Genomic DNA, 26,709 nt, shown 5'->3' with positions numbered 1-26,709 from the left:
TTGAATGGCCCCACCCCCTTCCCAGGCCGGGGAATCCCCCCCATCTGGAGCCCTCTATTCCATTCCCTCCAGCCCCCTCCCTGCAAACCTCCACTCGCCCTACTGGCTGGAGCTCCTCCCATCCCACCCGGCCCCCCCCGGAGCGCTCTTTAATCTGAGATAATCCTGGCCCCAGGCTGCAACACGGCCTTTTATCCGGGTATCAAAGCGTGGGGTGGGATGTACGAAAGAGTGCGGCGGGGGTCGCCCAAGCTCAGAGTAAGGGCGTCCTTAGAGCCCCGGCCGAGGAAGGCGGCCCCAGACGGAGGGGAGGGACTGGAGCGGGCCTAGAGGACCACGCCGGGGAAAGCGCCCCTCCGCCCCTCCGCGATGCCCCACCCGGCGCTGCGCGGGGCTGGGAGCGCTGACCGCCGTCTAGACATTAGCGACACCTAGCGGCCGCCCGGGGAGACGCGGCGGACGGGCGCCCGAGACCCGGGGCGGTGGATCCGGGTGATTCCGGAGGGGGCGTGTGTGCGCGAATCCCGCTCAGAAGTGGCAGAAGTTGGGGACGCGAGGGGACGCTGTGCCCGAGCCGGGGAAACACCAGCTCTCAAAGCGGGGCCACTTCGCCTCCACCTCTGACCCCCCAAGGGCAAGGCCATATCCCTCCTCCACTTAAACCCTCCCTGGACAGGGCCCTGTACCCCTCGGCCTGGGAAGGTCCCCTCAGATCCGACACACCCCTCCCCAGCGTAGGGTTAGGTCCCATCTCTCAAGGGGAAGGGGCGGGGCTTCTCGCGGAAACCCCGCCCCTGCAGTGGGCTCGGGCTGATGTCACTGCGGCGTGACTAAGTGGACAATCCTCTCCCTCAGTGTCTGCAACTGTCTCCCCCACCCCGCGGCCCCCGCAAACGCCCGACGTGGAGCAGCGGGAGATGAGGGGGGCTCGAGGTCGGAGCGCCCGCCCCTGTAACCCCAGGAGGTGCCTGGCGGAGGCCCCGCGCCCGAGGCTGTGGGGTCTCGGCTGAGACTGCCGGGGGCCTGCACCCGTGAGCAGGGCCCTTTAAGGCGAGCTCGGTCGCCAGCGCCGCCGCCGCGGTTACTAAGGATGTGACGTCATGCGCGCGGGGAGGCGTGCGCGCGCGGGCGGAAGCGGAAGGGGCGGGGCTCGGCGGGCAGAGCCTCCAGCACTGCCGCCGCCGCCGCCGGAGCCGGAGCCGGAGCCGGAGCGGGCTGGGCCGCCGAGGCAAGATGGTGGACTACAGCGTGTGGGACCACATCGAGGTGTCTGACGATGAGGACGAGACGCACCCCAACATCGACACGGCCAGCCTCTTCCGCTGGCGGCACCAGGTAGCGCGCGTGCGCCCGTCCCCTTCCCCCCTCCCGGGACTGCGCGCCGGAGTTCTGACCCCCGATACTGCCGGGGACCCCGCCATTGACGCCTGGGATGCCCGCCCCACGGTCTGGACTTCTACTGTCGCCCGCGGTTCCTCGATTCCACGCCGGGACCCTGGGGCCCCGCCCGCGAGCCGCGGCCCCCTCCGATTTCTGCGTACACCTCCCGGTTGATCCCTAGGGCACTTCCTCAGAGGCTGGGCTCTCCAGACGAACTTTAGGGGTGCCCCGCAGTCCTGTCTGGGACCTTCCATTTACCTCCAGAGCTCTGCCTCAGAGTCTGGACCCTCATCCTATTCGGGTCCCACTTCTGATCTTGGATGTTCCGTGCGCCCCACCCCAACCCCTAGAGTCTCTGCCCCCAGTACTTTGATTCGCCTCTGGAATCTGCCTACCTGTGTCTTCACGGGGATTCCTATTCGGATCCACAGAGCCCACTCCTTCTCCAACAGAACAAGGAGCTTTGTCCTTCTCTGAGATGTCTGTTCCTGGTGTGCGACTCCAATCTACACCCAGGACCCCTTCCCTAGAGTGTAGACCAGTGGCCCACTAGGGCTGTCAGTCCCATCTAGAACTGGAGGTTGGAATCTGGTTGCGCTCCAGACTGAACCACCAGCTCCACCCCGATGGAGCTTCCAATTCCAGCTGCTCTCCTTTAGTCTCACCTACTGTAGACCCTGTTTCCCATTACACCAGGAAACCCTGCCCACGTGGCTTCCGTCCCTACCAGAGCCCCTGGCCCTCCCTGGTAGTGCAGACCCAGTCACCGCCCGCCCCCCAGCCCGGCTTCCTGCAGGAACCTCTCCCAGCACTGGAATGCCTCACGCAAGTCAAGGCCAGGTCCCACCCCCCTCGCCTTCCTCCTGACCCCAGCCTGATCTGCTGTTCTCGAACACCCAAATTGTCGGTCTTCTCACCAGGATCTCCCAGGGTGATTCCAAATTCACTGCCCCTTCTTTTATCAGTTTGCCCTGAGATCCAGGCCCCAGAATCCCAAGTCTGGGTATCCCCCTCCCCCAGCAGAGCTTGCACGCCAGTTAAATGGCTCTCATAAGACCTAATAGTTTGGGGCTGGCCCGGTGGCTGAGTGGTTCGGCTCATGCGCTCCGCTTTGGCGGCCCAGGGTTTCACCAGTTCAGATCCTGGGCGCAGACATGGCACCGCTCGTCAGGCCGTGCTGAGGCGGCGTCCCACATGCCACAACTAGAAGGACCTACAACTAGGATATACAAGTATGTGCTGGGGGGTTTGGGGGAGAAAAAGGAAAAATAAAATCTTTAAAGCAAATATTTAAGAAAAAAACAAAACAACAACCCTAATGGTCTAACCTCCTGTTCCCCCAGATGAGAGCTCCTGCACCCGCTTACCTGTGTTGTCTCAGACTGAGGGTCTGTACCTCTCAGAACCTTCCAGTTAGGAATTCCTCTTCCACCCTCCCATAGGGCAGCTCCCCGTCATTTATCCAGAACCTCCCAGGCGGCCCTTCCCCATGCCTCCGAGACAGGCCATTAGTCCCTATGGCAGGCTCCCCGTTCCATTTCCCCCCATTCCTTAAAGCGGCAGTCAAGCCACTGGGGTGTAGGGAGAAAGTTCTAGCCTGCTGTTCCTTGTGGTATGTAACACCTTATTAAGAAATACCTAAGACCTTCACAAATCTCTAAAAGACTGTTCCTGGTGACACCTCTTTCTGTCGCGTTAGGAGGTTAACCTCTACTGTTGAGTGGGGGAGGTTTGGTCCTGCTGGGTGGAAGGCCGGTGTCCCCTCCCGCCACACCCTCTTCCCGCCTCCCTCCTGGCATGGGACCTTTTCCTCTCCTGCCGCAAGACCCCAAGGCTGTAGGGGTGCGTGGCGGAGGCAGGGGGCCCCAGCGTCTCCAGCGCCAGCTTCAGCGCCAGGCAGGTGTGGGTTCGAATCCCAGCCCTGCCCCTTGTGGCTCTGCTCTGGGGGGAGCGAGACCCCTGCCTCCCCAAGACTCTTGTAAGAGAGAAAGGAGGTTAGGTCCCAAAAGGATACGGCGCAGGGCCTGGGAGGGCGTACGTGTCGCAGACGGGGCCGTGGGGTTACTAAAAAGGTCCCGGGTGTGCTTCTGAGCGCAGCCCTGCCCGCCTGGGTTCAAATCCTGGCTCCTTCTGAATCACTGACTTGCTGCATGCATGACCCCCAGCGAATGTTTTGCTCTCTCTGTGCCTCAGTTTCCCCAGCTGGGAATATTAATAGTATCCACCCCCTAGGGTTGCCATGAGGGTCACCTTATTTGTTTAATGTGTGTAATGCCCTTGGGACAGTACCTGGCCTGTGATCAGCTGGCTGTAAACTTTAGCCACCATCGTCGTCATCATTATTTAGATAATTTACTCTCATGGTAAAAAAATTCCAAAGATTCCAGAAGGGGACGAGTGAGGCTTCTCGGCTCCAGCTCCCCGGCTCCCTTGCCAGCACTGGTTTCTCGGGGCTCCTTCCAGTGGATCGAGCTTCCATGAGCCTCAGTTGCCCTATCTGTGAGACAGGAAGGCAGTGACAGCTGCGGGCCCTTGTCACCGGCGGTGGCTTCTGCCCTGCCAGGCCTGCCACGGCCCCTCCCCGAGGCGTAAAGCAGGCGGCAGGCTGCCGGCCCGCCCGCTCCAAGTCCTTTATTTAGCCTCGGCCTCCCTGGCAGCCACTCAGGAGGCCAGAACCTTCTCGAGCCCTTATCCACGTGGGGAAAGTGGGGCTCAGGGTCGGCATATCAGCCCCGTGGGGCCTTAGCCAAGGGTCCCCTGATTCCCACCCACCGTGCGCCTGGCCCTGTGCTCGAATCTGGCGATACAGCCTCGAATGAGGCACAGACGCCTGTTAGCAGCCCCTTCTGGGGACAGTGGCCGTGACCATGGTCATGACAGGGGGACCTGTTTACTGAGTCCTGGGTTACCAGCAATTTCCTTTGAGCAGCTCACTCAGTCCTCACAGCAGTGCGAGGCCCCATTTCACAGAGGGGAAACCAAGGCAGGGAGCGGTTTAAGCAGCTTGGCCAAGGTCGAGGGCACGTCGCCAGTAAGTGGTGGAGTTCCTGACGGTACGGGGACTCCCCCTCCCACTTAGAAAGTGTTCACTCTGGGCCAGAAATGAAGCCGAGCGCTTGAAGTCCATTTTCTTGTTGGCGACCTGGAACGGTCTCCGAGAGATTGTCCCCTTGGACACATGGCACTGACAAGAGCCAGCGTGGGAGTCACGCTCGGGCTGTCTGCTGTATAATCCCCTTTACTTCTCCCGGGGTGACCTGTGAGGTTCCTGGCAGTGTCTGCATTTGACAGATGAGGAGACTGAGGTTCCAAGTGGCTAGGGGATGGGCCCAGGGACGCCCAGGCAGTGTGTGGTGGCTGTGGGACACTCCCCCAGGTCTGGGCCCCGAGGCCATCCTCCAGCATCTCGTTGTGTCCTCTGATGATCACAGAGGGCCTTGAGGGCTCAGTGACAGCCAGCATGGGGACGCTGGGAGAAGCCTCTGTCGAAGCTGAGGCTTGAGTGCAAAGCATATGGAGTGAAGGGAAGAGAGTTCCAGGTGGAAGGAACAGCCTGTGCAGAGGCCCAGAGGCAGGAGAGAGCTGGTGCCTTTGGGGAGCCACAAGGGCCAGCGTCGGCCTGGGACCTGGAGTTGGGGGAGGAGAGCAGGAGCCAGTCCCCCCACAGGGCCTTGGTGCCGGCTGGGCAGCTTGGGGTGGGGGTCAGGGGCCCCATCTGAGGCCAGGCACCCCAGGATGGGGGCGGGGAGGGCTGCGGTCAGATGTGTGTCAGAGTCCTGGCAGCTTCCAGGTCTGGTTTGGGGGGACGGTGATTGAAGGTGGTGGCCCCTCTCCGGGGAGCCGGTGGAGATGGTGGTGAAGCCCAGCGGGCATGGAGGACAGACAGGGCCGTGCGACCTGATAGGGGCCCGATGGGGCATCAAGCGAGTGGGGGAGCAAGGAGATGGGGCGCCATCGCCAAGCTTGGGGCACTGCAGGAGAGGAGGTCTGGGGAGTGACCCCGGGGTCAGGAGACAGGAGGGCATCCTGGCCGGGAGACGGAGCTGAGAGGGCCTTGGGAGTGATCCAGGCGCAACACTCAGGTGGAGGGAATTGGAGAAATGTCTGGAGGTGAAAACTGCCAGGACTTGGTGGCAGACTGGGAGGACGGGGCAGAAGACCAGATTTTGGGGGCGAAGATGGTGAGTTCAGTTTGCGGCACGGAGTTGGAGGTGCCTGGGGGACACCCTGGCAGAGGTGGCTTGAGGGGGTGGCTGGGCAGGGGAGGAGGCCCAAGTGTGGCTGAGGGCGCCTCCAGGGAGGAGGGGAGCCCGAGACCGCAGTAGGGGCGGGGCGCCCCATCCAGCTCCTCATTACTCATCCAACAAACATTTCCTGAAGCCCCACTGTGTGCCAGTGTGTGTGGAGACACACCAGCAAACAGGTCCCATCTCTGTGGGGCCAATATCCTTGAAGGGGGACAGTGCACACAACATGAGAAATAATTGTCACCGGCTGTTAGCAGGTGACAAGTGCTGCGGAGGAAGATAAAGCAGGACGAGATTAAGCCGAGGGCTCGATCTTCAGCAGGGTGACTGGGGAAGGCCTCTTCCGTAAGGCGACATTTGAGCCAAGAGGGTTAGGAGGCGAGACGGGGAGGGGATCTGGGGAGAGAGCGTTCCAGGCCGAGGGAACAGCCAGTGCAAAGGTCCTGGGGTTTGAAGTAGATTTAGGAAAAGATGTGGCAGCCAGTGTGGCTGGAGGGAGGGGGTGAGTGGGAGGAGGTGAGGGCATGGAGGTGCGGGGGCCACTTGGTGAGAGCAATGTGGGAGCCACGAAGGCTTCTGAGCAGAGGCAGGACCGGCCTGGACTCAGGGCGGTGCAGGTACCTGTCGGGGTGAGAGTGGAAGCTGATGTCCAGGGCTCGGAGGTGGGGCCGGGGTCCTGGGACAGGCCGTGCCCCAGCCTGACAGGCCGTCCGCCCTGCAGGCCCGGGTGGAGCGCATGGAGCAGTTCCAGAAGGAGAAGGAGGAGCTGGACAGGGGCTGCCGCGAGTGCAAACGCAAGGTGGCCGAGTGCCAGCGGAAGCTGAGGGAGCTGGAGGTGGCGGAGGGCGAGGGCAGCCGGGCGGAGCTGGAGCGGCTTCAGGCCGAGGCGCAGCAGCTGCGCAAGGAGGAGCGGAGCTGGGAGCAGAAGCTGGAGGAGATGCGCAAGAAGGAGAAGAGCATGCCCTGGAACGTGGACACGCTCAGCAAGGACGGCTTCAGCAAGGTGGGCCGGCGGGGGGCCGGGGGGGCCGGGGAGGGCCACGGAGGGAACCCCCACCAGTGTCCCCCTCTGATCTGCCCCAAGGCCCTAGTCCGAGGCCACACCTGCCACGCGCACGCTCCTGCCACACTGATGTTCACGGCGCCACCACCACCTCCACCGTGGACGGGATGGGCACTGCGGCCACGGCTCGCCCGGCCCCGTCCCAGGCGCCCTGCGGCCTCGCCCCAGCCCACTGCCCCTCTTGCCCCACCACAGAGCATGGTCAATGTGAAGCCCGAGCCGGCGGAGGAGTCGGAGGAGGCGAGGGAGCAGAAACACAAAACCTTCGTAGAGAAGTACGAGAAGCAGATCAAACACTTCGGTGAGCTGGCTGCAGGGGCTGCAGAGGGGAGGGCGCCCGTGGCTGCCGGCCAGGCCTCCAGGGGCCCTCCAGCACCTTACCAGCTCCTGCCCGCAGGCATGCTCCGCCGCTGGGACGACAGCCAGAAGTACCTGTCGGACAACGTCCACCTGGTGTGCGAGGAGACAGCCAACTACCTGGTCATCTGGTGCATCGACCTGGAGGTGGAGGAGGTGAGTGGAGCCTGCCCCCCAGCAGGCGCAAGGCTTTGCCCTGAGGCCGCCACTTGGTGACGCCGTGCCTGCTCTCCCTCGGCAGAAATGCGCCCTCATGGAGCAGGTGGCCCACCAGACCATCGTCATGCAGTTCATCCTGGAGCTGGCCAAGAGCCTGAAGGTGGACCCCCGCGCCTGCTTCCGGCAATTCTTCACCAAGATTAAGGTCGGGGCCCCGAGCAGCCAGGGGGGGCTGGGGTTGACCCCGGACCCCCTCCTCAGGGAACCAGCCAGTGTCCATGGGGGCAGGCGGACAGCTGTCTGCTTAGACTCAAGCCCCCGTGATCAGAACCTCATATGTCAGGAGAGGGTGGGGCCGTGGAAGGGCCCAGAAGGGCTCGGCTCCCGGCCAGATTTTGAAAGCGGAGTTGAGAGGATGTGTGGAAAGTCACGACACAGGGTGAGGGACAGAATGAAGGATGCCTCTGGGTTTCTTTCCCGGGCCCACAGAAGACCAGAGCTGGGGGAGACGGGGGGACAGTGAGGGGCTCCGGTAGCTGCGTTGAGTGGGAGGTGCCTGTGGGAGGTGCCGCACGAGGACACGGAGGAGGTGGGTGGCAGGGTCCACGGTTAGCAGATGAGGTGGGCGGTCAGGCTGAGCTCAGAGGAGGCCCCAGATCGGGGACTAGACGGAGGACGGAGGGAGAGAGTTGGGGATGCGGGGCACCTCCGAGGGCCCCCAGTCCCTCCCAAGCCGCAGGCCGGCCCAGTGTCGCCTCCCGCCCTGCAGACGGCCGACCGGCAGTACATGGAGGGCTTCAACGACGAACTGGACGCCTTCAAGGAGCGCGTGCGCAGCCGCGCCAAGCTGCGCATCGAGAAGGCCATGAAGGAGTACGAGGAGGAGGAGCGCAGGAAGCGGCTGGGCCCCGGCGGCCTGGACCCCGTGGAGGTCTACGAGTCCCTGCCAGAGGTGCGGCCCCCGGCCCCAGGCGGGCGGCCGGCGGGGGGTCCCGGTGCCCAGGCCCTGACCCCGGCCCTCTGCTCCCGCAGGAGCTCCAGAAATGCTTCGACGTCAAGGACGTGCAGATGCTCCAAGATACCATCAGCAAGATGGACCCCACCGTGAGTGATCGCGCCCCGGGCCCCCACCAGCCAGGCTGGGCGTCCCGGGCAAGTGACATGTCCCCTCGCAGCCCCCCTGGGCTTCTCAGAGGAGTAAGGAGGTTGTGTCACCGAGCGGCTGGCACACGAGGCAGCCACGCATTTGTGCCACGCACGCTTAGGTTTATCAAGCACCTACTGTGTGCCCAGCATCCAGCAGTGAACGTGGAGGTTTCAGCACGTCCTCTGTGACCGAGTGTCACTGTCGGCTGTGGCCATTCGTGACCTTAGCTGGCACACCCAGCCGACCCCAACCTTTGCCCAAGGAGCTTCCTCCCCAGACACAGTTACCCCATCAAACCACAGTTTCTCTCTCGATTTTCACTCGTAGAATACGTGGGGAGGGCTGAGCACGTGGTAGGCGCTGTAAACATCGGTGTTATTATTATTAAGAGCAGTGGTGGTGCTGGGAGATGAGAACTGTGAGTCTTAACAGGCCCTGGTGTGACCCCATTGCTGCCACGTGGCTCACTGGTTGGCCACACTGGTTGGCCACACTGGTGTCGTCATCTGTACGATGGGTCTAGTCACCAAACCTGGCCCAGGGTTTCTAGAAACTTCCATAAGAATGAGCATCTAGACCCAGGGTCTTCAAGCCACGGCTCGCAGGCTCCCTGCCTGTTTCTCTAAGTAAAGTTTTATTAGAACACAGGGGCCACACACAGTCACTTTCATATCATCTGCCTGATTTGCGCTCCAACCATAAAGTGGAGAAGTGCTGGGTTGAGAGGTCGCGACAGGCCACGTGGCCTGCGAGCCAAAAATATTTACTCTCTGGTCCTTTACAAAAAAGGTTTGCTGACCCTTGTTCTAGACGTGCACGATTGAAATTTGAAGGGACCTGGAGTAGAATTGAGAGCTCGTCCCTCTCCTGCACTGGCTGCGTTGGAAGTCCCCCATAGCCACACGTGGCCTGTGGCTACCATGTTGGACAGCACGGATCACAGGCCACGGCCATCCTTGCAGACAGTTCTTTTGGAGAGCTCTGATCTGGAGTGAGCAGTGAGCTGGATGTGCAGGGGACATGTGGGCCACCAGAAGGTGGCAGCCTAGCCCCATCGCCCGCCTTTCTCCCCACAGGACGCAAAGTACCACATGCAGCGCTGCATTGACTCCGGCCTCTGGGTCCCCAACTCCAAATCCAGCGACACCAAGGAGGGGGAGGAGGCGGGCCCCGGGGACCCTCTGCTGGAAGCCGCCCCCAAGCCAGGCGACGAGAAGGATGTCAGCGCGTGACCCACCCCAGCCGCCTCCTGCCTGCCTGCAGGCCCCCGTGCGCCTGTTTCAGAAAACAAAAATAGATGCCATCTCCCCCGCTCCTGGCTTCCTCCACTTCCGCTGCCCTTCCCCCAGCACGGGGGGCTGTCCCCCCGCCCTACCCCCCAGCGCTCATCCAAGTCTCTGCTTTGAGTCAAGGGGCTTCACTGCCTGCAGCCCCCCGTCAGCATTATGCCAAAGGCCCGGGGGTCTGGGGAAGGGCAGGGGTCGCCAGGCTGGTCCACGGGGTGGGAGGAGGGTCCTCGCTGAGGGGCCACTCCAGTCCCCGTGGGCTCTGTTTTCCCCGTCTGTCTGCTGTCTTCTCTATGGTAAACAGCAATGATCTTCCAATAAAGGATTTCAGGTGTTGCAAGGGCTGTGCCAGGGCTGTGGGCACAGGATTCTCGAGGGCGTTGGGAGGGAGACCTGCTGAGTGTTGGCCGCTGGCTCCATGAGGCCCCGGGCTCGCCCTGCTGCTCTCTGGCGACGACTCCACCCTCACTCCAGGCTCTTGCACATGCTGTTCCTCTGCCTGGAACAGTCTTCCTGAGATGCCTTTCCACCACAGTTCTCACCTGCCCCTCGGTCCTCGGCAGATCTTAGGCCTCCAATCCCTCTACCACCATCCATTCAGGAGCGTCCTATCCACCATGTCTTACTTTCTACGTAACCAGCTCTGTCCCCAAAACATCTTGAGTCCCACCACTGCCCTTCATCCCCACGGCCTCCACTCTAGTCTGGGTCCCCATCACTTCTGCCCGCACGTTCCCCCAGCCTCCGCCTTCCACACCAGATCCCAAGAGGCAGCAGCCAGAGGGCTCTGTGAACACGCGGGACAGGTCAGCTCCCTACCCCAGAGCAGAAGCCAGAGCCCTCCTTGTGGCTCGCCAGGCCCTGAGTCGGGTCACCTCCCTGTCCTCATCTCGTGTCCTCCCCCCATTTCCCCCTCTCGCCCACTCCCTCCTTGCCAATCTCTGAGGGCTTTAAATTGCTCTATCAGTGTGGCCTGGGGCAACTTAGCTGCAGTGGCCCCGTCTGTACCACGACAGTGATGTTAGTCCCGTCCTCCCAGGGTCGGGAAGAGGAGTAATGACATAACGCTAAGGACAGGCTCAGTGTTGGCTCTTAGATGCTCAAAATGTGGGCCTTGCACCTGCATATCCCTCTGCCTCGACTCCCTTCCCTGTAGTCCTCAAGTGGGACTCATTTAATGAGACGTTTGGGCCACATGAAGGCTGAAAGAAGAGTATGATAACCAAGGACGTCAGCTTAAGACCTGACATATGAAGGATCCAGTGAAGCGACCCTCCCCCGCAGCTGCGTGTCACTCAGCGGGAGCTCTGCCACCTCCTCCCAGAGGCCCTCCTTGACCCGCCTTCTGGGTCACCTCCCGCACCCAGGCACGCACCTTGCCTCACCTGCCGACCTGCGTATTGCCTGCCTTCTGCTGTGAGCGCCACCAAGGCGCAACCTGAGTGTTTCCTGATCTTAAGATAGTTGCATCCCCAGGGGAAGGGGTCCTGGCCCTGGGGACACGTTTGCCAAAGCAAAGGGCCCCGGGATGCCATTGAGCCCAACCGGTCACCCCCAGGGGGCGATAGCGAGCTGCAAATCCCAGTGGCTTCATCTAATGCTCTTTCTATCGTCGAGAATAGCAGGTGGGGGGGTCCGAGGACGCGGGAGGGGCTGGGGCATATCCTACCGCATCCAGGACCCACCCAGGATGTCACCTTCCTAATTCTTGACTGTGAAACCTTTCAAAGACAGAATCCACATTACTGATTTTTCCTTTTGCCTCAGTCTCCAATATAACCCAGCACTGTTAGTGATTCTTTACTTAAACTTTCGATATTTTGGGGGCTGGCTGGGTGGCACAGCGGTTTTGTGCGCACGTTCTGCTTCAGCGGCCCGGGGTTCGCTGGTTCAGATCCCAGGTGTGGACGTGGCACCGCTTGGCACACCATGCTGTGGCAGGCGTCCCACGTATAAAGTAGAGGAAGATGGGCACGCATGTTAGCTCAAGGCCAGTCTTCCTCAGCAAAAAAAAAAAAAAAAAAAAAAGGAGGATTGGCGGCAGTTAGTTCTTGGTTAATCTTCCTACAAAAAAAAAAAATTCGGTATTTTGTTCATCAGGGGTTTTTTTCCATATTAATTGTGCTTTTTGAAACGAATGCATTAAAGTATTTATCTTGGTTACTGAGATTTTTGGCGCCCTTTTTTTGATGCCTCCCTTGCCTCACTCTACTGCTGGCCCTGACAGGATACAGGGTTTAAAAGATCAAACGAGGGCCACCCAGTGGCGTAGCGGTTAAGTTCCACCGCTCCGCTTAGGAGGCTTAGGTTCGTGAGTTCAGATCCGCAAATGGAGGGCACAACCCAGCACTGCTCCTCAAGCCAGGCTGTGGCAGGGCCCCACAGAAAACAGAGGAAGATGGGCACAGCTGTTAGCTCAGCGACAATCTTCCTCACACACACAAAAGACCAAAAGATACTGAGAGACAGTGAGGCAGCTCTGCCTGGACTGGTCCCCCGCTCAGAGGTTCCCTGTCCCCAACGGGCACCCACTGTCTAGGGCTGCGTGTGACTCCTTCCAGGGTTTCCTTCTGTAAAATCAAATCTATTCCTAGCCTGTCCCCCACTTTTCACACAAAACGTAGCACTCTCTATGGTTTGAAGTGCATCTCGCTTTTTCACTGAACGACGTGGACATGGCCCGTCCCTTACCTGGGCGTCGCACTTCCTCATTCTTCCAAACCTGAGTAGACAGTTCCGGTTTGCGCTTATCTCAGTGTTTATTTCACTACCTGCTGCGATTCACACTTGACTTCTGTCCAACTTCTACTTTCACAAGCAATGTTGCAAGAAATAGCCTGGGGTGCCGTTTCCCACGAGAACGGCCATCCTACCTGCAGGACAAAGGCCCGGAAGCAGGATGATGGGGTCTTTGTGGCAAACAGGATTCCACTCAAAACGATTTAACTGAACCAACCACTAAAAGGACTGATGTCAGAGGTGTGAGCGGGGTTGGAAGACCGAAAAACCTATGTTGAGTGGATCAGTGTTTTGTTGTTGTTTTTTGCTGAGGAAGATTGGCCCTGAGCTAACATGTGGCCAAGCTGCCTCTTTTTTTTTCTCAGCAAAGCCCTATACATAGTTGAATATTCTAGTTGTAAGTCCTTCTAGTTCTTCCAAATGGGATGCTGCCACAGCATGGCTAGACGAGTAGTTCCATGTCTGTGCCCAGGATCCGAACCAGCAAACCCTGGGCCGCCAAAGTGGAGTGCATGACCTAACCACTCAGCAACATGGCGGACCCCTAATCTCAGTATCTTAAGGTCAGCTGGTTGGTATCCCCAAGTCCATCGGCAGCCTTATTTCTCCCCTGCCACATAGCATAACGTATTCATGGGTTCCAGGCATCAGGAGGTAGACATCTTTGGGGGCCTGTTATTCCGTAAGGGACCCCCGAACTAGCAGCCGTGTGGCCCTATTAACACATCTAAGGGGAAAGAGCACAAAGAGGGAGCAAAACTTGCTGACATCTGGAGCCACGAAGAAAGTGCCCTCTGCAGGATTTGTGGCCACAGAGGAACAGCCACTGCCAGCACTGTGGCCAGCCAGGGAGGGAGGAGGGTAACAGATATTCCTCTTTCGTCTCCGCCTCCTGTCTCCTGCCAGGCTTCCCCACTGGCAGAACGCAGCAGAAGTGACGAAATTTGTTTCCGTTTTTTTGGAGGAAGATTAGCCCTGAGCTAACATCTGCCGCCAATCCTCCTCTTTTTGCTGAGGAAGACTGGCCCTGATCTAACATCCGTGCTCATCTTCCTCTACTTTATATGTGGGACGCCTGCCACCGCATGGCTTGCCGAGCGGTGCCATGTCCACACCCGGGATCCGAACTGGCGAACCCCAGGCCGCCGAAGTGGAACGTGCACACTTAACTTCTGTGCCACCGGGCCGGCCCCAGAAATTTGCTTCTTTTGTGGCCATGGGAGGAAGCCCTCGATACATAGCTGCTCATCTGCACCAAATATGCTGCTGGGGCCCTGGGCTCCTGCTGGCTGCTGGGACCGAGCCGAGAAGAGGTTACTCCACCACCCCATACCCACTACCTGCTCGGCTCCTTTCCTCCCCTTCCAACATCCCATGAAGCCCACTATAAGTATTTATCCGGGCTACGTCAGCTCCCTGAAGGCAGAGATTTCTGTGTTTTGTTCATGGTTAAATCCCCAGGTCCTAGGACACAGCACACAGTAGTTGCTCCTTAAGTGTGTGCATTTTTGTAAATTGCGGTGAAATATACACCTCATACAATTTGCCATTTTAACCATTTTTAGGTGTACAATTCAGTGGCATTAAGTACAAGAAACTTTATTCCCATTAAATTCTTAATTCTCCTTTCATAAAATATCTGTAATTTTGTGACTGGCTTATTTCACTTAACATAATGTTTTTAAGGTTCTTCCAGGGCCGGCCCGGTGGCACGGCAGTTAAGTTCGCATGTTCCGAGTCAGCGGCCCGGGTTTGCCAGTTCAGATCCCGGGTGCGGACATGGCACCACTTGGCACGCCACGCTGTGGTAGGCGTCCCACATATAAAGTAGAGGAAGATGGGCACGGATGTTACCTCAGGGCCAGTCTTCCTCAGCAAAAAGAGGAGGATTGGCGGCAGATGTTAGCTCAGGGCTAATCTTCCTTAAAAAAACGGGTTCATCCATGGTGTAGTGTGCGTCAGAATTTCCTTCCTCTTTAAGGCTAATATTCACTGTGGGGTTGCACAAGTTCTTGTTTATCCAGTTGTCCATCAATGGACACTTGACTTGCTCCTACCTCTTGGCCATTGTGAATCATGCTGCTGTGAACGTGGGTGTGCAAATCTCTCTCTGAGCCTTTCTTTTGCATACACACCCGAAAGTGGGATTGCTGGTTCGTATGATAATTCTACGTGCAGCTTTTTGAGGAACCGCTAAACCATAAACACGTCATGAATTCAGGAATGGGCTGGTTCTCGGGGGCCCAGAAGCAGAGTGGGCACTTGTCTTCAAAACCCCTTTTGTGGCTTTTCGATTTGGAATCATGTAAATTAATTACTTATTTAAAAATAAATAATACACATCTATGGACAGCTAATTTTTGACAAGAGAGCCAAGAACATACAATGGAGAAAGGAAAGTCTCTTCAATAAATGGTGTTGGGAAAAGTGGACAGATGCAAAAGAATGAAAGTAGACCATTATCTTGCACCATCCACAAAAACGAACTCCAAATGGATTAAAGACTTGAATGTAAGACCAGAAACCATGAAATTTCCAGAAGAAAACATAAGCAGTATGTTCTGCGACATCAGTCTTAGCAGCGTATTTTCAAGTCCCATGTCTGACTGGGAAAGGGAAACAAAAGAAAAGATAAACAAATGGGACCACATCAAACTAAAAATCTTCTGCACAGAAAATGAAACCATCAACAAAACGAAAGACAACCTAACAATTGGGAGAAGATATTTGCAAAGCACATATCAGATAAGGGGTTAATATCCAAAATATACAAAGAACTCAGACATCTCAACAACAAAGAAACTAACAACCCAATTAAAAAATGGGCAAAAGATCTGAACAGAGATTTCTCCAAAGAAGATATACGGATGGCCAACAGGCATATGAAAAGAGGCTCACCATCGTTAGCTACCAGGGAAATGCAAATCGAAACTACAATGAGATATCACCTCACTCCGGTCAGAATGGCTATAATTAACAAGACAGGAAACAACAAATGTTGGAGAGGATGTGGAGAGAAGGGAACCCTCGTACACTGCTGGTGGGAGTGTAAACTGGTGCAGCCACTATGGAAAACAGTATGGAGAATCCTCAAAAAATTAAAAATAGAAATACCATATGATCCAGCTATTCCACTGCTGGGTATTTTTCCAAAGAACAGGAAAACACAAAGGCATAAAGATACATGCACCCCTATGTTCACTGCGGCATTATGCACAATAACCAAGACTTAGAAGCAACCTAGATGCCCATCAAGGGATGAATGGATAAAGAAGATGTGGTATATATACACAATGGAATACTACTCAGCCATAAGAAATGATGAAATCCGGCCATGTGTGACAACATGGATGGAACTTGAGGGTATTTATGCTAAGTGAACTAAGTCAGAGGGAGAAAGTCAAATACCGTATGATCTCACTCATAAGTAGAAGATAAAAACAAGAAACAAACACAGAGAGACAGAGATTGGATTGGTGGTTTCCAGAGGGGAAGCGGGGAGGGAGGAGGGCGAAAGGGGTAATTAGGCACACGTGTGGTGATGGAGTGTAATTAGTCTTCGGGTGGCGAACACGATGTAAATCTAGATAGAAATCGAAATACAGTGAAGTACACCTGAAAGCTGTATACTGCTATAAACCAGTTACCGCAATAAAAAAATTTAAATTTAAATTAAAAAAGAAAACTAAAGAAAAAATAGCTTTAACTCATGGGTAAAATGCAAAATAAATAAATAACTTAAAAAGGATGAAAAGAGTGGCAGAATATGTTTGTTTCTTGGAACCATTGAAACCACAAAATTGGAATCCACAGCCAGAGCAAGCAAGTGACAGTGTCCAGCAGCTGGATAGGAAGCACACCGAGTTCAAGGGCAGCCTTCCCCTCCGGGCCTTGGCCTCGGCTGCTCCCCCTGCCTGATACACCCTCTCCTGACATCCACGGGCCTCCGCCTCGGCTCCCTCAGGTCAGAAAGGCAGTCCCAGGCCACCCGATCTCAAATGGCGCCTCGTCGCCCCATTTTGCTTTTCCCGTATCGTGTCGCCATCCGCCACACTATATATGTCACTCGTTTATCCTTTTTCTCCGCTGTCTTGATGTCCACGCCACCTGTGCAGGGAATTTCATCTTTCTCTTCCCTGTAGTGGCTCCAGGGCCTCGAACAGGACGGAGCACACATTAGGCCCTCAAGGGAGATTTATTAATCAGATGGAAAGCAGCCATCCTCTTTGGCTAGGGGCGGGAATGGACAATACTGGCTTCGACACCTGCTTCTTCCGGGGACAAAAGTGGGGGAGAGAAACACAGACATTCCCCACTGTATTCCTGCTGTTTTGGTTTCTCCCTGGTTGGATGGCACACAGGTGATTTTTGTTGTTAGTTTTTTTAAATTGAGATCCAGTTGACATTATTTAGTTTCAGGTGTACAACATAATGATTTGATATTTACATATATTGCGAAATGATCGCCACAATAAATCTAGTTAACATCCATCACCACACACCGTTACAAATTTTTTTTTCTTGTGATGAGAACTTTTTTTTTCTTTTCTTTTGAGGAAGATTAGCCCTCAGCTAACATCTGCTGCCAATCCTCCTCTTTTCGCTGAGGAAGCCTGGCCCTGAGCTAACATCCGTGCCCATCTTCCTCTACTTTATACGTGGGACGCCTAGCACAGCATGGCTTGCCAAGCGGTGCCATGTCCACACCTGGGATCCGAACCAGCGAACCCCGGGCCGCCAAAGCGGAACGTGCGCACTTAACCACTGCGCCACCCAGGCCAGCCCTGTGATGAGAACTTTTAAGATCTATTCTCTTACCAATTTTCAAATATACAATTCAGTATTATTAATATAGTCCCCATGTGCACATCCCATGTGCCAGGACTCATTGATTTTATAACTGCAAGTTTACGCTTTGGGATCCCCCTTCATCCATTTCACTGACTCCCCCTTCCCTGATTTTTTTAAAATTCTGGTAAAATATACATAACATAAAATTTCCCATTCTAACCATTTTTAAGGTGTGCAGTTCAGCAGCATTAAGCACATTCCCATTGTTGTGCAGCCATCCCCACCATCCATCTCCAGAACTTTCTCATCTTCCCAAACTGAAGCTCTGTCCCCACGAACACCAACTCCCTGTCCCCTCCCCCAGGCCCTGGCCCCACCGTCCCCCTTCCCGTGTCTACGGCTGTGACTCCTCTGGGGACCTCCTGGGAGCGAAATCAGACAGTATTTGTCCTTGTTCATCCAGCTTCTTGGACCTCGAATGTTTTCAAGATTCGTCCACCTTGTAGCGTGTTGGAGACTCATTCCTGGTTATAGCTGAATACGCCTCCGTCGTGTGGCTCTACGCTATTTCGTTTGTTTATTTATCTGTTGATGGACACTTGGGTTGTTTCCATCTTTTGCCAAGTTAATGGTTTTATTTATTTCTACACCTTTTTGAATGCCTGAAATATTTCATAATAAAACAACTCCACACAAGAGGTCTCCATGTAGTGGGAAGGAAAGGTCGCCAAGAAATATTGTTACAGGAAAAAGAAAATGGCACTTTCTCCACGCCTGGCTCTGTTCTAAGCTCTTTACATGTATTAACTCTTTTTTTTTTTTTTGGCTGAGGAAAACTGCCTCTTTTTGCTTGTGGAAGATTGGCCCTGAGCTAACATCTGTGTCCATCTTCGTCTATTTTGTATGTGGGACGGCCACCACAGCACGGCTTGATGAGCAGCATGTAGATCTGCACCCAGGATCCGAACCTGTGAACCCCAGGCCACTGAAGCGTAGCGTGTGAACTTAAGCATTACGCCGCTGGGCCGGCCCTGTGTATTAACTCACCTCTCTGAGTTTGGGACTCTGCTTAGCCCCATTTTGCAGAAGAAGAAACTGAGGCACGGTGAGTTAGGGGAATGCCCAGGATCACACAGTGGCTAAGCTGGGATTTGAACCCAGACCTTCCGGCTCCAGGCCTTGTGTGTGTAACTCCCTTGTGTCCTCTTGAGACCAGCATAGAATGTCGCGTCCGCAGCTGGTGGGAATTTTCTAGACGCCGTGTTCCCCAAAGGCGTGGAACTTCCTCGGATTCACTGGTGGACTCAAGACTGTTTTGGGGAGCGGGCCGACTCTCCCCTGAACCCTCCCCTTGGACAGGACACAAAGGGACTTTGTTTTTAGTTCGCCAGCTCTTGGCTTTTCCCTGGTCTGCCGGGAGTTCGGAGGGGCCCCTCCCTGCAGCCCTCCCGGGGGATCCCCCAGTTCTAACTTCCTCCTGAAAACCCGCTGGGGCAGGGTGGGCACTGTCCTGGTTTGCCCAGGCCTGTCACAATTTTAACCCGGAAAGTCCCCGTCTGGGAAGCCCCCTCCATCCTGGGTAAACCCCATTGGTGGTGGGGTGACCCCAGCCTTCCTGTTGGGCCTGGACCCCGTCTGTGAGGGAGGAGTTCTAGAAGGAGGCCGAGGGCCCTGGGGCCACACGCCAGCCTTTCCAGCAGCCTCTGTGGTTGAAAGAAACTGAGAGCTCAGAGAATTCTGAGTCCGCAGCCCTGGGCCCAGCGTCCAGGCTGGGACAATGGGAGCTATTTCTGGAATTTGTTGTTATTCCTGGGCTTGTGATCACTGTTGCTGTTACTAGTCACCTCACTCGGTATTTCCTGTGGGTTTTTCCTCAGCTGGTGGAAACTGGGTCCCGGACCATCCAGCCCTCTGTGGTTCAGCCTCTGGGCCCAGCAGAGGCCCCAGCAGAGGCCGCCCCACCTTGCTGCTCTGGCTGTTGAGGAATCTGGCACCACCAGCTTCCTGCAGCCACACCCCTAGTGGCAGAGAGGAAGTTGAGGCCGAAGGCCATGGCCAGTGGGCAGGACAGCAGCTCAGGCCCAGATGGCTCCCTGGGCCGTTCGCTCACCAGGTTCTTAGGTGCCTACTGGATACCAGGCACGATTCCAGGTGCTGTGGACACAGTGGAGAACCACATAGACCCCTCACTATGGAGCTGACATTCTAGAATGGAATCAGGCATTAAAATCAGGGCTCCAAGAAACTTCCAGGGAAATGTCAGGTTGTCATAAAGGCCACAAAGAAAAATAAGCAGGTGAAGGGACAGAGAGATGGGGTTGCTGATTCAGACTGAGGACCCTCTGGGGGAGTGGTGAGGGTTTCTATCTTGGCCTGGGTAGTTGGTTTTTGTTTCTGTTCTTTGTGGGGTTTTTTTTTTTTTTTTTTTTTGGTGAGGAAGATTGGCCCTGAGCTAATATCTGTTGCCCGTCTTCCTCTTTTTTCTCCCCAAAGCCCCAATACATAGACGTATATTCTAGTTGTAAGTTCTTCTAGTTCTTCTATATGGGATGCCCCCACACTATGTCTTCGTGAGCGATGTGTAGGTCTGCGCCCAGGATCCGAACCAGTGAACCCTGGGCTACCAAAGCAGAGGACTCAAACTTAACTGCTGCACCACCGGGCCAGCCCCATAAAAGTGTTTTTGTTTTTTTTTTAAAAGATTTTACTTTTTCCTTTTTCTCCCCAAAGCCCCCCGGTACACAGCTGTATATTCTTCATTGTGGGTCCTTCTAGTTGTGGCATGAGGGACGCTGCCTCAGCGTGGTTTGATGAGCAGTGCTATGTCCGCGCCCAGGATTCGAACCAACGAAACACTGGGCCGCCTGCAGCGGAGTGCGCGAACTCAACCACTCAGCCATGGGGCCAGCCCCTAAAAGTTTTTTTTTAACGCACAGTGAAAGAAACTGTTTCTCTACTCACAGCTCTTCTGACACCCAATGTGAGGTTCCACACCAAGCAATTCTCCAATTTTCTGTGGACACCAACTTGGTGTCCTACAGTTCAATTCAGTTCTCACATTGACTACCCGGAGTTAGTGCAGACCCCACAGGTTGAGGACTCGGTCCCACAAGACTGTCCCCCACTTCAGATGCCAATCTCAAGTCCCTGTTTGTCACCTCTATTTCTGACCGACCGCTCTGAATGGGGGGTTGCTATGACCCCCCTTCTCAGATTCAATAATTTGCTACAGAGGCTCCCAAAACTTACAGAAACATTTACCTAGGTCTCGTTTATTTTATTTTATTTTTTTATTTTTATTTTTTTTTGAGATTTCCAAAACAAAATATTTATTTTGAGATTTGAGAATAATGGGAAAACTAAGTAATGGGAATTGGACCCTCATCGGGGTCTTCTGGGAAATCGGAAGCACCGCCCTCTTCCGCAGCTCGATGCTTCTCCAGTTTAGTGATCAATTCTTTCGCTGGATTGAAGATGCCATTGGTTTGCTGGTCACAGACATAGCAGCGCGGGGTGGTGCGGAACTGCTGCAGTGCACAGCTCTCGCAGAAATAATGCCTGCACTTGGTGACAACTGGGTTTTGGAAGGTCTGACAACAGATGGAACACTTGAATGGTATTTCCTCATCATCGCTGCCCACTTCATAGTTTTCGTCCTCATAGACACCATAGCGACCCTCATCAAGCTCACGTTCGATCTGCCACCCATGCTTGTAATCTGAACGATCATGGAGGAATTTGCAGCTGTCTCCGAAGCCGCAAAAGCCAGTCTCCTTGTAGTCCTTACAAATGTCGGGCTGGTAATCCCAGCGCACGGTGGCGCGTAGATGCTCGGGAGCTCGGATGGGGCCTTTCCTCACCATCCCGGAGGACGCATTGCCCATAGACGTATCCTTGGGCTTCATGTATTTCTGATAATTGTTGATTCCCCGATAGATCTTGTCATCTTCCTTGCCCCTCAGCTCCTCCTGGATCTTCTGGCTGCGCTCAAAGATGGCTTGTGCGTCGCGCTCCTTCTCTGCGTCTAGCGCGTAGACAGCAGTCGCCCCCATATCCTCTGGCCCCACGGGTTTCGCCGAGCGGGTGGACTTATAGACCACGCCGAGAGTCTCGGGCTCCTTCTCCTCCTCTTCCTCGCTGCTCAAGTCCCCGTAAGCCGCCTTCTGTTTACCACTGCCACGGGTCTTCCGCATCATCGGATTGTGGGTCGCCCTCTTTTCCGGGCGAACCACAGTGCTGCCTTCTTCGCCGCTGCTGCTGCTGCTGTCTCCGCGCTCTTGGTCGCGGACTGGGCGCTTTCTGCGGCCTGCAGCCCCTTTCCGCCCAGGCTTTTTGAAGAGGAAGGTGCACGCCTGCTCTGTCATCTTTCCTGGAGAAAGTTGCTCTGCCATTTTGGAGTCCGGAGCTCCGAAACGGCTGCGGCGTGGTGGGTCGCGCGGGGCCTGTTCACGTCACTTCGCGGCGTGCGCGCGGCCGCGAGTCGGAGCAAAATAAGCCGCGGAAAGAGGACTGCGTACTTGTTTATTTTTTTGAGGAAGATTAGCCCTGAGGTATTATGTGCTGCCAATCCTCCTCTTTTTGCTGAGGAAGACTGACCCCGAGCTAACATCCGAGCCCATCTTCCTCTACTTTATATGTGGGACGCCTACCACAGCATGGCTTGACAAGTGGTGCCATGTCCACACCCGGGATCTGAACCCGCAAACCCCGGGCTGCCAAACGGAACTTGCGAACTTAACCGCTGCGCCACCGGGCCGGCACCTCATCAGTTTATTCTAAAGGATGTGATAAAGGATACAGATGGACAGCCAGAGGAAGACGTGCAGAAGGCGACGTGGCAAGGGTCCTGAGCACAAGGGCTTCTGTCCCCGTGGAGTTGGGCTGTGTCACCCCCAGGCACGTGGATGCGTTGACCGGCCTGAAAGTCTCCAGATATTGTTCTTTGGGGTTTCTATGGAGGTTTCATTCCGCAGGCATGACTGACGGAACCATTGGCCACTGGGGATTGAACTCAAGCCCCACCCCTCTCGGTCCCCGGATGGAGGTGGGGGCCGACCATCCCTCTAATCCCCTGGTTGGTTCCTGGGGGCAACAGCCCGCCTCCGAGAGTCGCCTCATTAGCATAAACTCGTGCTTCGTTGACCAGGCTTATTATGAATTACAGAAGATGTTCCTCTCATCACTATCACTCGGAAAATTCCGAGAATTTTAGGAGCTCTCAGCCAGGAACCAGGGACTAGAGCCAAATAGTGTAACAATTCTTGCCCCTGTTACCCCTTTCACTCAGGTTTTTAGAAGCCCGGTTCCATGGGGCCCTGCCGGGTGGCACAGAGGTTAAGTTCCCACGTTCCACTTTGGCGGCCCCCAGTTCGCTGGTTCGGATCCCGGGTGTGGACATGGCACCGCTTGGCAAGCCATGCTGTGATGGCATCCCACATAGAAAGTAGAGGAAGATGGGCACGGATGTTAGCTCAGGGCCAGTCTTCCTCAGCAAAAAAGAGGAGGATTGGCAGCAGTTAGCTCAGGACTAATCTTCCTCAAAAACAAACAAACAAAAAAAGAAGCTCTGTTCCAGGAATCACCAAATATCTGTCTTATATATCCCGATAGCACACGTGGAAAGGCCAGGTCTTTCGGACAAGGGGTGTTATGGGTTCAAAGTTCTCAGACTCATCTTTCTGCCCAGTATTCCCACTCCTCCAGGACCCGCTCCTCCCCCGTCAGGGCCCTTATCTTAGCAGAAGAGGCTCTTGGGCTTGTGCGTTTCGACAGCGTTACAATTCTGTACCCCACACATCAGGCTGTGGGCACCATCATCGACATCGGTGAAGATGAGATTGTGTCAAGGCCGGCACAAACTACTGAGCCCGTGTGTTCCCTCACACACAAGACTGTTCCCTTTGGCAACAAAATTGGAAGCCGCATAAAAGGCCGCCGCCAGGAGAATGGACAGTTAAGTTTCCAGCTCTTGTTCTGTCCAGTGGGAATATGATACGGCAGAGAAAAGGAGTGTTCTAGAGCCCCTTGCATCAGCGTGGATGGATCTCGTCTCAAGAATGTGTGTTGAGGAGGGCTGGCCCCGTGGCCGAGTGGTTAAGTTCGGGCGCTCCGCTGCAGACGGCCCAGTGTTTGTTGGTTCGAATCCTGGGCACGGACGTGGCACTGCTCATCAAACCACGCTGAGGCAGCGTCCCACATGCCACAACTAGAAGGACCCACAACGAAGAATATACAACTATGTACCGGGGGGCTTTGGGGAGAAAAAGGAAAAAATAAAATCTTTAAAAAAAAAAAAGAATGTATGTTGAATAAATAGCATTAAGTGGCAGTGTAACCTCGGGACCCCCCGACCAGTTCAGCTGACCCCATCTTATCAACAGTGTAAATCAGAGCAGTTTTCCAGGAACTGAGGAACTGCCCCTGTCTGGTTCAGGCTGGCTGAGGCCACCAACCCATCAACTGGGCCTGTGTAAATGCCTGAGAAGTGACCCTTTTGATATCAAGGGGCTGTCACCCTTGACATCACCATTTTATGAACACGTGTCCTACGAAGGGCCACAGAGCTCGACCACGCTTGCGCAGACCATCAGTCGCCTCGCCTCTCTCACCTCCGATCATCTGTCTCCACACTTCAGACCGCTCTGCCCTTCGTCCCACAAATTCGGCCCCAGCCCTGGATTGGGGAGACAGACTGGAGAGCACGTGCCGCTGGCTCCTTGCCCATCGATCTAGCAATAAAGCTGATGCTGTAATAATTGGCTTTTTTAATGTGCATCAGGCAAGAGAACCCCAACTTTGTGCTGTAACAGCAGAAGGACATGTGCAGTATAATATATTTTTATAAAGTCAAAAAGGGCACAAAACAGTAATTTAGTGTTTGATGATCTAAGTCCAGTGAAGAGTTATAAAAATATCTGAGGAAGTGTATTCCAGGCAGACAGAGCAGCGGATGCAAAGGCCCTGAGGCCAGACTGTGTGTGGTGTGTTGGAGGAGCAGCAAGGAGGCCCATGTGGCAGAAGCACAGTGAGTGAGAGGGAGAGAGGGAGGTGCTGGGGCAGGTCATGCAGGGCGTGTGGGCCACAGAAAGAGGTTGGACTTTTCCTGAGTGAGGTGGGAGCCAAGGAGGGTTCTGAGCAGGTGAAGGACATGGCCTGACTCAGGTGCTTACAGGTGCACGCCGGGCAATGCAGGGAGGACAGACTGCAGGGGGTGAGTTCTCAAACAGGACAGAAGCTACTGCACTGGTCCAAGCATATGATCATGGAGACTGGATGGGGAGGTGTGAGAAGCAGGAATATTTCGCTGATGAACCAGAGTGGGGTGTGAGAGAAATGAGGAATTCAAGGAGGACCCTAAGATTTCTCTCCCTGAACTAACCAATATTTCCATTTTTCTCTTGAATCCTTCCAAAGGTGGCATGAGCACCACAATAAAATACATTCTTTTTTCCTTCTTCTCCCCAACACCAGTACATAGTTGTATATTTTCGTTGTGGGTCCTTCTAGTTATGGCATGTGGGACGCTGCCTCAACGTGGCCTGACGAGCAGTGCCATGTCCACGCTCAGGATCCAAACACTCGAAACCCTGGGCCGCCAAAGTGGAGCATGCAAACTTAACCACTCAGCCATTGGGTGGCCTCACAATATGTTCTTTTTATTCCTCTCTTTTATTATTTTTTTTTCTGCTTTATCTCCCCAAACCCCCCCTGTACACAGTTGTATATCTTAGTTGCAGTGGGATGTGGGATGCTGCCTCAACGTGGCCTGATGAGCGGTGCCATGTCTGCACCCAGGATCCGAACCCTGGGCCGCCATAGTGGAGCACGCGAACTTAACCACTTGGCCACGGAGCTGGCCCCGCCTCTCTTTTATCATGAAATATATAGATACTTTGGAGATGTCTCCACACCAAGACAGAGCCCTTATTTTTTTTCCCAGCTGCATATTATCCCCTTGTCAGGATGAACACTGTTCACTCCCCAGGTCCCAGGGTCCTGGCACTCACTACCCACCAGGCGCCAGGATGAGTCTCTATCTGCAACTTCACCCTGAATCTGCACAGCTGCCCTGTGAGGAAGAGTTTGCTTTTCCCCTATTTTCTCAGACTCAGAGAGGAGCAGCCACAGCCGTTATGGCTCCAAGTCCAGAAAGAAACCTGGCTCTGCCCTTTTGTGCTTTGTGACCCGGGAAAGTCACTTGATCTCCGTTAAAGAAAAAATTATTTGGACGCTCATTAAGACGGTAAGGAAGACTTTATTCAGGACTACCACAATGTGGAAGAGAGGGCTTGTCACCGCACTCAGTGGGTCCGTCTCTTGGTGAGTGCTGAGCCAAAAAGCATAACCGAGGCTGAAGTGGGTGAAGAAAGGTTTATTACTTGAACGAGCAATGGAGAACATGGGGGACAGCTCCTAAAGCAGTGCACCCCTCCCCAGCTGGAGGAGCCTTTATAGGCCAGAGTGCAGAGGATAAGTTACGACTGTGTAACAACTGGGCCCAATCAGGGAGCATGTGCATGCCCACATTACATAACAACTTCAATGTAACATGCCATTACATAACAAGGTCAAGGAACATGTCATTACATAACGGGTCCAAGGTAGCCTTCGGACACTTAGAGCTGGAGTGATTTGCAGGGCTCCCCCGGCAACCCACGTTTGCCTGAAGGATGGCAACTGCTGCCAAAACAAGGACATCAACTTCTGAAAAACAGCACACTGAGTTTTCTCCTTGTCTGGAAAGCGTTTGACAGGCTGTTTAGTTATGGATCAGATTTTCAACAGCCCTTTCAGTTACTGCACAAAATTGGGCTTCTCTGCCCAATGCACATAAACAAGCCAGTTAATTATGTCATCAGCCTTTGGAGGAGAAATCAGCCTTTACTCTGTGAGATGGATCTGCCGGGAGACAGGGGGCGTTTGCCCTCAGACCTGTCTCCCCGATTCAGGATTTGGGGTGAAATTTCAGAGACTCAGGAGAACAGGCTGGCACACGGAAACGCTGGTGGGACAGATCTTGATCGGTGGGCTTTGAGTATTTATTTATTATTTCTAAACATCTATGACAGGGCGGGGAAGGAATTTTAACATCGGATCTTCCTGGATGAGGGACCCCTCTTTCCTGTAAAGAGTCCGACTTTCAAGTCCCACTCGGCTCCCGGTCCTTGGGTTCCGTGGGGAGGAGGGTCTTAGTTCTGAGGTTATTTCAGGTCACAATTTCTTCTTTCAGGCATGCTCTGGCTACATGACTTTGCAGTTTTTCTGAAAAACAATTCTTAATCACTGTGTTGATAAGAGGTGGAGTCAGTTGAACTGGTCCTGGAGTGCCTGTGGTTACACTTTCCTTGCCTCGTTTCTGTTGACAATCCGCCTCAACTGTGAAGGCAGCAAAGACAGCTGGGAACTGCCAAAGAGCAGGGAGAGGGGGTTCATGCATGGAAAACTACTAACAGAAGACATCAAGGGCAGGGGGATTCTTGCTAAACTGACCTAACAAGAGTCTTGCTAAGGAGAGGCCATGGGGGCATGCCCGGTGGCACA

At 54.8% G+C, this 26,709-nt stretch overlaps 2 protein-coding genes across 2 annotated transcripts; one reads left to right on the top strand and one right to left on the bottom strand.

Annotated features, from left to right (window-relative positions):
* The first annotated feature begins 1,102 nt into the window (after positions 1 to 1,102).
* Positions 1,103 to 9,979, top strand: CDC37 (cell division cycle 37, HSP90 cochaperone). Its single transcript, XM_014865528.3, has 8 exons — positions 1,103 to 1,335; positions 6,349 to 6,630; positions 6,886 to 6,991; positions 7,088 to 7,203; positions 7,289 to 7,411; positions 7,976 to 8,158; positions 8,239 to 8,310; positions 9,430 to 9,979. The coding sequence occupies exons 1-8, from the start codon at positions 1,234 to 1,236 to the stop codon at positions 9,583 to 9,585; spliced, it is 1,140 nt and encodes a 379-aa protein (XP_014721014.1). The 5' UTR covers positions 1,103 to 1,233; the 3' UTR covers positions 9,586 to 9,979.
* Positions 9,980 to 20,419: 10,440 nt separating this feature from the next.
* Positions 20,420 to 22,476, bottom strand: LOC123275574 (E3 ubiquitin-protein ligase RNF113A-like). The gene has a single exon (XM_014857564.3). It carries the CDS (start codon positions 21,558 to 21,560, stop codon positions 20,529 to 20,531), a length of 1,032 nt encoding a protein of 343 aa, XP_014713050.2. The 5' UTR covers positions 21,561 to 22,476; the 3' UTR covers positions 20,420 to 20,528.
* Positions 22,477 to 26,709: the final 4,233 nt, after the last annotated feature.

The sequence above is a fragment of the Equus asinus genome, chromosome 20, assembly GCF_041296235.1.
Source record: "Equus asinus isolate D_3611 breed Donkey chromosome 20, EquAss-T2T_v2, whole genome shotgun sequence".
NCBI classification, from domain to species: domain Eukaryota; kingdom Metazoa; phylum Chordata; class Mammalia; order Perissodactyla; family Equidae; genus Equus; species Equus asinus.
This window is presented reverse-complemented; position numbering and strand designations above follow the sequence as displayed.

Bases quoted from the DNA above. Each gene is read 5' to 3' on its own strand.
- CDC37 (XM_014865528.3), top strand. From the start codon at position 1,234: ATGGTGGACTACAGCGTGTGGGACCACATCGAGGTGTCTGACGATGAG. The intron at 8,159-8,238 runs GTGCGGCCCCCG...CTGCTCCCGCAG, and splicing joins TCTACGAGTCCCTGCCAGAG to GAGCTCCAGAAATGCTTCGA. The intron at 8,311-9,429 runs GTGAGTGATCGC...TTCTCCCCACAG, and splicing joins TCAGCAAGATGGACCCCACC to GACGCAAAGTACCACATGCA.
- LOC123275574 (XM_014857564.3), bottom strand. From the start codon at position 21,560: ATGGCAGAGCAACTTTCTCCAGGAAAGATGACAGAGCAGGCGTGCACC.